General features: G+C 40.0%; 1 protein-coding gene across 1 annotated transcript; it reads left to right on the top strand.

The window, feature by feature from the left end:
• The first annotated feature begins 964 nt into the window (after window positions 1–964).
• On the top strand, window positions 965–10,496 carry LOC136355397 (uncharacterized). Its single transcript, XM_066307926.1, has 3 exons — window positions 965–1,199; window positions 1,299–1,362; window positions 6,932–10,496. Exons 1-3 carry the CDS (start codon window positions 1,054–1,056, stop codon window positions 10,262–10,264), a joined length of 3,543 nt encoding a protein of 1,180 aa, XP_066164023.1. The 5' UTR covers window positions 965–1,053; the 3' UTR covers window positions 10,265–10,496.
• The last annotated feature ends 223 nt before the right edge of the window (window positions 10,497–10,719 follow it).

Here is a 10,719-nt window from a genome sequence, read left to right as displayed (position 1 = left end):
TTCAGTGTTCATCACCAGGAGGTTCCGGGCCCTGTCAATTTAACCGCTGCGTTTGTTGAGAAAATTTCAGGAAAGCCTATTCACCTCTCCCCTCTAGACTACATCTCTTCACGTTCAATGTGGTAATCGTGCTTACCGCTGGGACGCGGTAACCCCGGGCCTGGCGGTTTGGGAAACCCTGGTAGGAGTATCACGTATTAGTATATCTTATAAGGAGAAATAATAAATTTACTCTTTTTCTTAAGTATATAGATGGCCATCTGAGCGGCACAGCCCAGGCACGGCCGTGCTCGGGCCAGAATCTATCGGGGTGGCACGGCCCGACCAACACTCCAGGCCGTGCCGTGCTAGCCCACGGGCTGCACCTCAGGCCAAGGCACGACACACTAGTAGTCAGGCCATGCCGTGGCGACCCGAAGGCACGGGCGGTCCATCGTGCCTTCTTTAAAATAAGTCTATTTCCCATCCCTCCTCTTTGGGCTGTGACATATATATATAGCTAAAATAAGTCTTTTTTACATCCCTACTCTTTGGGCCGTGCCATATAATAAGTCTATTTTTCCTCCCTATTCTTTGTGACGTGCCTTACATTTGGTTGAGAATAAGTCTGTTTCGCATCCCTGAACTTTGGGTAGGGCCGTGCTGGCCCAGCGTACTGAGGTAGCAGCCCAAGCACGGCACGGCTGTTGAGCCGGGCCGGCACGGGCACGACCCGAGTCGAGCCATGCCGTGCCTGGGCCGGGCCAAAATCACCGGGCCTTGGGCGGGCCATCGGGCCTCGGAGCATATGGCCATCTGTATATATGTCAGAAGCCCCTCGAGAGTCGAGAGCGCAGAATCAATTCTCGTTTAATAAATGTCATAATTAAATACTATATCAGTTTTGCCAAAGGAAAAATTATTTGGTTACGTTGCTGACTAAAGTAGCACACCCTGGCGACCTCCCTCAGTCCCTCTATATCTCCGTCGTCGCGGCCACGCCGCCACCTCCTAACACCTGTGTTGCCGCCACCTCCTCCCTCCCCTCGCGGTCGCGGGGGCGCGCGTCTGGTCATGGTGGCGGCCGCCGCAGCTTCGAACCCTAACCTGTCAAGAATGGGAATCTTCTCCCACCAGTCGGGATTCTTGAAGGCCAGGAATGATTTGGTTACCTCGAGGAATCAATCATTCCCAGGCTCCAATCATTTTCTTAAGAAGAGGTACAGATTCCCTATCAATTCCCTTTATTTGCTTGCTACTCCAACGATCGAAGCCCTGACGGCGGAGACGCGAATCTGGCTTTCGTATACAATTTGCAGGATTGGTGTTTCTCTTAACTCTATCCTAATTTCTGCACTGCGTCGTGGTTCGTTAAGTATCCTGGTAAATTCTTTCACCTAGTTCAATCACATTAATCAGCATTGCCTTTGCTTTTATCATCTTGCTAAAATAATTAAGTACCCAAGGAAGAAGCCAAAAAGTTCTTCATTTTCTTTTCACTGATCGAATCACATGAAAAAAGCTAGAAACAACACTCCGTTGTATAAGAAACTAGGAATTGAAGGTCTCTTGCACGCGGAAGTCTGGGGCCATTGACTGACTCCAGTAATCCTGTAATGACCATTTGGAAGCACGACAATCTTGATGGACAGTAGGTGTCATGCTAGTGTCATTGACCTGATGAGTCAAGAGTCAAGGTCTCCTCTCTCGTTTTCTCTGAAGATTGATCATGTACTACATATTCCCTCCGTCTCTAAATATTTGACACCGTTGATTTTTTAAACAAATGTTTGAACATTTGTCTTATTCAGAAACTTTTGTAAAATATATAAAACTATATGTATACATATAAATATGTTTAACAATAAATCAAATGATAGAAAATGAATTAATAATTACTTTAATTTTTTAATAAGACGAATAATAAAACATATTTAAAAATATTAATGGCATCAAATATTTAGAAACAGATGGAGTATCTCTGAACAATTCATAGTGAAGGAGTAAACAAAGAGTTCAGCCAAATCACAGAGAGAGAGAGAGGGAGAGAGAGAGGGGTAGAAACAAAACAAGACTTGTCACAGGCCAAACAACAACACAAGAAACCCATCCACATATGCGTACATCGGTACATGAGTTTGGTTTGGAACTTCACCTGCACAAGATGAAATACTTTGCCTCGGAGCTGTTGGTGGTGGCGTTGCTACTTTCCTTACAGTATGCCTCTTTTGTGTCGAAAAAAAAATTCTTAAATTGCCACGTGACAAAAAAACAGAAAGAACGTTTCTTAGAAAAATGAAACACCCCAACATCGGCTTTCACTTAAATCATTTAGAAATATTAGAAAAAATAAAATCTCCTCCACCTCCTTGTTGCCATCACATGCACACAACACTGTTCATCACCTCCCTATTTTTTATCTATTAAACTAAAAGAGAAACAACAAATAATGTTGGATTTTTGTTTAACAAAGTACAAACGCAGACGCTCACATCACACGCACACTTAACCCTATGAACGCACACCCTACCTTTATAAGTATGTCTGAGAGACTGGACCGATAAATTTTGAGATTGACGAAGTCACCACAAGCACCTCACTGTTAATCGGTACGTCGTACTTGATACATGTCCCATAATAGGGCTTTTATCTCTTCTACTTTGTCCCCAAATACAAGGATTTCGGTGTATTGGTTGACACATCAATTAATTATATATAATTCAAATTTCATTCCATCTTATCTCTAACTATCCTGCCACCCACAAGGTCACAACCATATCTTATTTGATAAGGGTGTTCTAGTTTTTTCTTTTTAAGCTTAATTAATTTCTTGAAAAGGGATAAAGTCCCTTACATTATGGACAATAAAGGGAGGTAGTATTTCTTCTAAAGCAGCCAACTATGGGTAAAAGGCCTCTTCATCTAAGCCAGGATTTCATGGTCTTGCACAAGTGATAAAGGTGCATTAGCTAGCCTATATATTCTTTGGGCATGTATTGACTGACTACAATAATCCTGTAGCAAGCGTGAATGATTCATTGAACTGAAGTCAGCGTCAAGATCTCTTCTCTCAATCAATGGAAATGTGCTTCTCCAATGGAAATCTAGCGCAAAGATATACCGTACCCCTTTTGTTCTTACTGGATGAACACATGCGAGATCAATTCATTTTCTAAAACAAATAGAAAGGTAGCCCGCGCAAATGCACGGACATGCATATTATTTTGTTTTGGAAATAGTTCTAACAAAATAATTTGAAATTAAAGTAAGGTATTTTATTTTTTAATTGAATTTTCATTGTTTACTTTTTTTTCTTAAGAAGTCTTGAGAAACTTTTATTGCTCGTAAATTTATTCTTTTGCCATCCTGCTAGCCCTCTTTTTAATTGATCAAATATACATATCTTATATAGCGCTTCTATAAAATATGTGAGACCATACGGTATTTTAAAGAAACGACCTAGGAAGGTAGCCTGCGCATATGTGTGGGCATCTTATTTAATTGTGTTAGAAATTTGATTAGGAATGTTTATGATGAATTCGTGTGGTGTTTCTCTGCATGCTAGTAACCATCGCTGGCGTATAAATTCTAAACTAAAATTACTTAAAACCGTGCAAATTAGATCCATCTTCATAAAGTTGAAGTTGTCTTGTATACAATATAAAGTGTAGCTCATCAGAGAAACTTGACACGGTGACAACGATCTCCTGCAACTGTCTGAGGTACTGTAGAATTTCTTTCCACCATGCATCGCATGCATGGGGAGGTGACGTGGGCTTGACCGCTTGAGGCTCTGGTTAATTAGATCAATCTAATAACGGTGGAGGCCCTGGTTGTTCTCTTTCGATGAGATAAATCCAATAGCCTAAAATAACGGGTCATCAATTTAAGTGAAAATCAAGGATAAGATGTTTTGCTTTTTATCATAATTTATATGATTTTTTAATTTATTAGAGCGTCATGTGATGGTTCAGGAGCGTATGTAGGATACCACGTAATGGTTAAAACGTTTGTAGGAAGTTTAATCGACTTTTATATAAAGTCGCGCATTTGTGCGACTATATCACCTCCCCCTTTGTGAAATTTACAATAATAATGAACAATGTACATATGTGTTCGTAGAACATATTTGCACTGTAGATATAAAGTTATCACATTTAATTTTTTTCTTGTAATTAACAAAATAATTTATCATACGTTGGTACAACTAATCATTCTTTGTCATGATGTCACATAGGGGCACAGATATAGGTTCAGATGTTTTAATTTTTTTTTTTTGGATTTTCTCTAACTTAAGAGTGTTTTGTAGTTATTTAAAAATGTTTGTGTGATGTTTAACATATTATAAAGAGAGAATAGAGGAAGAGCTTGATAGATCTAGTAGAGATTGATGTCTATCATTGGATTTTGTAGGCCCATAAGAAAAATAATAATTTTAGTTATCATAGAAATAAAAAAAAAACAGAAAGGAACGGAGAGAGAGTAGGTTAGGCACATGCGTGAGAACGCCTCATAAAGGCGTCGATGGGGGGAGATTTTTTTTTATAGATCTAAAGATCTCACTGATTTAAATAAAAATCGATAGTCGAATTTCTCTATTTTCTTAGGAGTGTTCATAGGAAGTTTAACGAACTATCAATTATGATCATCAAGCTATCTAACTATTGATTTTATATTTATATGATGTCGGTAGTTAAAAAATAAGAGAGGGGTGAGAGGAGAGGAGAGATACGTACGTATGTACCTCACGTTCATACATACATGATGTGAAGGGGTGGAAAGTGGGCCTTTTCCATTTTTATATTGCAAAAATAAATCTAACGGCATAAAATAATTAGTCCATATTTAAGTAAAAATCAATGGTTTTTTGTTTTTTCTTCGTAATTTCTATGATTTTCTCTAATTTATTGGAGTATTACTTAGCGACTTAGGAGCTTATTTTAGTTGTCGGTTATGGAAACACAAATGAAGTAATTATCAAGACTATGGTTCCATGTGGCAATTTTTTTAGTTAAAATATAGGTAATATCGATGTTATATTTTTTATAGATAAGATACATCCTATGTTTTATAAAGTTTTAAATAGTGAATAACTGAAGAAAATAAGGCGGTAAGGATTGATCGCTTCGTAGGTGATTTTTTTTGTTTTTCTTTGGCAAACAGTGGGTACGTATTTTTTGTTACGAACGTATGTACGTGCCTGGATATAGGCCGATGGGGGATAGGAGAGGGAAGTGGAATAAAAATTCTAATAGTAGTTAAAAATAGTGGGTTCAGTTGTTTATTAAAGTGTCATGTGGTGGTTTAGGAATTAGGAGGGTTTGTAGAACTCCCACATAGCGGCTTAGTAGCATTGGTAGGAAGTTTTATGGACTTTCAGTTTATAATAGAAGATAGATAGATAGATAAAACAATCAATATGGATTTAAATTATTTATTTAATTGTCAAGAATATAAAGAATTAAATTGATCATAAAATCAACATATATTTTTCAAAAATTAACACATGCGGATCCACGCATGCATGTAGCCCTCCATGAGGACGACACTCTGACGTATAACCATACATATTCAACTGAAGATACAAATCAAATGTTGTTTAGATTTTATTATGTTTTAGATCTCGACAACTTACAGAGAAAAGAGAGAGGAATTAATCTTGGCTGGTCGTTCAGGTTTGTGGTTTTATAATTAATCTTGGCTGTGTGTTTTTTTCCAATCATATATATGTAATTTTTTGTGTTTTTTGTTCTTTATTTAGATTGTATATGTATGCATATCTTTGGCTTTTTTGTTTGGATGAACCGTACGTAAAGATTTTCTCTCATACGTGAACGCGATATTAGGAGTGAGAGACTATTTTATTTACAGATCTAATAATCTAACGGTCTAAAATAACGGGTCCACCGCTTTAAGTGAAAATCAAGGGTTAGATGTTTTGTTTTTTTAGAATTTCTATGATTTTTTCTAATTTATTATAGTGCCACGTGGCGGCGTAAGAGCGTTTGTAGAATGCCACGTGGCGATTTGAGAGCGTTTCTAGGAAGTTTTATGGACTTTTAGTATATAAAATAGATAGAAGATAGATAGATAGATAGATACACTGGTGGAGAAACCATCTTTCGTCGGTCGGCCGATTTCCACAATAGTCCCGGATGCAATAAAAACCGGGGCTAAAGATGATCTTTAGTCCCGGTTCAAAAGGGTAACGGGCATATTTGATCTTTAGTCCCGGTTTGTGTTACCAACCGGGACTAAAGATCATCTTTAGTCCCGGTTCGAATGCTGTCAGGACCTGTCAGGCCCCCCCGGGATCTTTAGTCCCGGTTGGTAGCACCAACCGGGACTAATGATCCCGGTGATCTTTAGCCCCGGTTGGTGCTACCAACCGGGACTAAAGTCCCACCCCTATATATATGTCTTCTTCCTCCTCCAGCTGCCCGAGCAAGCTTCAAAATTTCTTCAAAAAAGAGGGGAGGTCATGCCAAAATTTCTATTGAATTTATTTTGGTGATTACATACAAATTGGAGGTGCCTAAAAGGTTTGCAACTTCATCCTCCAATGTTTTTTTTGTCATACTACATTTGCACCTATGTTTTGCACACTTTTTTTGTCTCCAAAATTTAGTTGTAAGTTGATGAGAGAGAAAATGTGTGTGGGGAAGAAAGAATATATAGAAATTTAGTTCATTTGCTAAACAAGGTTTTATAAAATAGTTGAGAAGGAAAACTCTAGTGAAAGTTAATATTAAATAATAGAAAACAAACTAAAATAAAAATTAAAAGAAGTAAAACACATTAAAATTAGTTTAAAACTTTACAAATAGTTTTTAAGAATTATTTGGTGTAATATTTTATGATTTTTGTATGAATAAAGATATCTTATAATTATTGTATGACTGTCATTATTGTAAGAATAATTATTTGTGTGCGGTTTTTTTGACTCATGTAGATGGATCGGCAATGGATGTACGCTGACCGGCGGTCCAAAGAGTTTATTGACGGCGTGCACTATTTTTTGAGAGTGGCCGAAGCTAACAGGCAAAGAGGTTTTATTTGTTGTCCATGCAATAAGTGTAAGAATCAGAAGGAGTATTCTGCATCCAGGACTATTCATTTCCACTTGTTTGAGTCGGGGTTCATGCCAAGCTATAATTGTTGGACATCCCACGGAGAGCAAGGTGTTGAAATGGAAGAAGATGAAGTGGAAGACGACAATATTCCGGACTTTGCTCAGTATGTTGGATTTGAAGGAAATCAAACGGACGAGGAGGAAATAGCTGCTGATGGTAACGACGTTGCGGATGATCTTGGTCAGATGTTGCAGGACGCCAGGGAAGACTGCGAAAGTGAAAAGGAGGCCCATAAATTGGACAAGATGTTGGAGGACCACAGAACTTCGTTGTACCCAGGTTGCGAGCAGGGGCACAAAAAGTTGGATACCACTCTGGAGTTGTTGCAATGGAAGGCAAAAAATGGGGTTAGTGACAAGGCATTTGGCGATTTATTGAAACTCGTCAAGAACATTCTTCCGGGGGGAAACAAATTGCCCGAGACAACGTACGAGGCTAAGAAGATAGTCTGCCCGTTAGGACTGGAAGTTCATAAGATTCACGCATGTCCGAACGATTGTATCCTATATCGCGGTGAGGAGTATGAGAACCTAGAAGCATGCCCTGTTTGCAAAGCACTACGATACAAGATTAGACGGGACGATCCTGGAGAAGTTGACGGGCAGCTAACAAAGAAGAGAATTCCTGCTAAGGTGATGTGGTATTTCCCTATAATACCACGGCTAAGGCGTTTGTTCAGGAACAAGGGGAATGCTAGAATGTTGCGATGGCACGCTGAAGAGCGTCAACAGGACGGGATGCTGAGACACCCCGCCGATGGTTCGCAGTGGCGAAACATCGACAGAAAATTTAAAGAATTTGGAAAGGACGCACGAAACATACGGTTTGGTTTGAGTACGGATGGCATGAATCCTTTTGGAGAGATGAGCAGCGGCCATAGCACTTGGCCCGTTACGATGTGTATCTACAACCTCCCCCCCTGGCTATGCATGAAGAGGATGTACATAATGATGCCGATTATTATTCAAGGCCCCAAGCAACCTGGTAACGACATCGACGTGTACCTAAGACCACTGGTCGAAGATCTTAAACAATTGTGGAAGAAGAAAGGTGTCCCCGTGTGGGACGAGGACAAACAGGAGGAGTTTAACCTACGAGCGCTGCTGTTCGTAACCATCAACGATTGGCCTGCACTTAGCAACCTATCCGGACAGTCCAACAAGGGGTACAAGGCTTGCACTCACTGTATGGATGAAACAGAAAGTACGTATCTTAAGCACTGTAGGAAGGTTGTATACATGGGTCATCGTCGATTCCTTGCAGCAAACCACCCGGTACGGAAGAAAGGCAAGCACTTCGAACATAAGGTCGACCACCGTACGAAGCCTAAACATCGCAGCGGGAAAACAGTGTTTGCTATGGTTAAAGATCTTAAAGTAGTGTTCGGAAAGGGGCCTGGAAGCCAGCATATAGAGAGCGAAGATGGTCACGCGGCGATGTGGAAAAAGAACTCTATATTTTGGGAGTTACCATATTGGGAATTCTTGGACGTACGCCACGCAATCGACGTGATGCACCTCACTAAGAACCTTTGCGTAAACCTTCTTGACTTCCTAGGTGTATACGGAAAGTCGAAAGATACACTGGAAGCACGTAATGATCTGAAGCATATGGAACAACGCGGCGACCTTCACCCGGAACCAAAGGAGAAAGGAAGCCATTACTTGAGTCCAGCCAGCTACACTCATAGCAAGGCAGAGAAGGAAAGTATGTTTGAATGCTTGGAGAGCATAAAGGTACCGTCTGGATACTCCACGAATATCAAGCGAATAATAAGCACGAAGGAGAAGAAGTTCACAAACCTAAAGTCTCATGACTGTCACGTGTTGATGACACAACTGCTACCAGTTGTAATAAGGGGTATCCTTCCAGACAATGTCCGGGCAACAATAACAAAGCTATGTGCATTCATGAACGCAATTTCGCAGAAGGTCATCGATCCGGATAGATTAGAAGCCCTTCAGAATGAAGTGGTGCAATGTCTCGTCAGTTTTGAGTTGATATTTCCACCTTCATTTTTCAATATAATGACGCATCTGCTTTGTCACCTTGTGAAAGAGATCCGTATTCTCGGGCCTATGTACCTACACAACATGTTTCCTTTCGAGAGGTACATGGGCGTTCTGAAGAAGTATGTTCGTAACCGTGCTCGTCCAGAGGCAAGCATCGCCAAGGGTTATGGAACAGAGGAGGTCATCGAATTTTGCGTAGAATTTATCGAAGACCTTCGCCCAATCGGGGTACCTGAATCACGCCATGAAGGGAGACTACGGGGAAAGGGAACTCTCAGAAGGAAAGCAATAATGACGGTAGACAACAATTTATTCTGTAAAGCCCATTTCACTGTTCTGCAACACTCTTCATTGGTAGCTCCTTACATCGAGGAGCACTTGGCTCTAGTTCGCGCCAGGAACATCGGTAAGTCCGATGCATGGATTACACGGCATCACATTGATACTTTTCCCGCGTGGCTACGACAACATCTCATGGGTAACGAGTCGATCAACCAACAACTTGCCTTCCTAGCGAGGGGACCGTCTAGGTCGATCGCGACATTCCAGGGATATGAGATCAATGGGTACACATTCTACACGAGAGTCCAAGACATGAAGAGCACGAACCAAAACAGCGCTGTTCGTGTCGATGCCATGGGACACGATGGAACAACTGCCACGTATTACGGTGCCATCGAGGACATATGGGAACTTGACTATGGTCCTCTCAAGGTTCCTCTGTTCCGGTGCCAATGGGTTAGGTTGACTGGTGGAGGCGTAATGATTGATGACAGTGGGATGACAACTGTTGACCTTAACAAGGTTGGATACTCGGACGAACCTTTTGTCCTTGCCAATGATGTAACGCAAGTCTTTTTCGTGAAGGACATGTCTAGCAAAGGAAAGAAGGGCAGAGGGCCTGATGAGCCTAAGCGTCAAGTGGTTCTCCCAGGCAAAAGAAAAATCGTCGGAGTTGAGGACAAGACTGACGAGGATTACGATCAGTTGGATGGGCAACCCCCTTTCACGGTGACGATTGACCCTAGCATCCTCCTATCAAATGAAGACACCCCTTACTCACGCAGCGATCACAAGGAGGGAACAATAGTGAGGAGAAAGTACGTGCGGTCAACCGTCACCGCCGATGTAATGCCGTAATTATTGTGTACACGATGTAAACTATTTTGGATGTATTGATTATCCATATAAATCAATTGATGTATGGCATATGTTAATTACGCACGATTATTAGAGGTTTCAACAAGTTTAAATCATGTATATGTTAGTTATATGTGATACTTACAATTTTTAAAAGTTTTAAATCACACAGGTGGCAATTTCATATGTATGTTAATTAGAGTTTTTAACATTTAATTTACTAGCATTCATATGCTAATTATAATTGACTAGAGGATTTTTAAAAGTTTTAAATCACGCAAGTGGCAATTTCATATGTTAATTAGAGTTTTTAACATTTAATTTACTATCATTCATATGCTAATTATAATTGACTGGAGAATTTTTAAAAGTATTAAATTTAATATATTTTTAAAACTATCATTCATATATTAGAGTTTTTCACAATTTAATTTACTATCTTTCATATGCTACTT

Source organism: Oryza sativa, chromosome 2 (genome assembly GCF_034140825.1).
Source record: "Oryza sativa Japonica Group chromosome 2, ASM3414082v1".
Lineage (NCBI taxonomy): Eukaryota > Viridiplantae > Streptophyta > Magnoliopsida > Poales > Poaceae > Oryza > Oryza sativa.
The sequence above is the reverse complement of the archived record's forward strand: the minus strand, read 5'-3'. Positions and strand labels throughout refer to the sequence as shown.

Bases quoted from the DNA above. Each gene is read 5' to 3' on its own strand.
- LOC136355397 (XM_066307926.1), top strand. From the start codon at position 1,054: ATGGTGGCGGCCGCCGCAGCTTCGAACCCTAACCTGTCAAGAATGGGA. The intron at 1,200-1,298 runs GTACAGATTCCC...TACAATTTGCAG, and splicing joins AATCATTTTCTTAAGAAGAG to GATTGGTGTTTCTCTTAACT. The intron at 1,363-6,931 runs GTAAATTCTTTC...TGACTCATGTAG, and splicing joins GTGGTTCGTTAAGTATCCTG to ATGGATCGGCAATGGATGTA.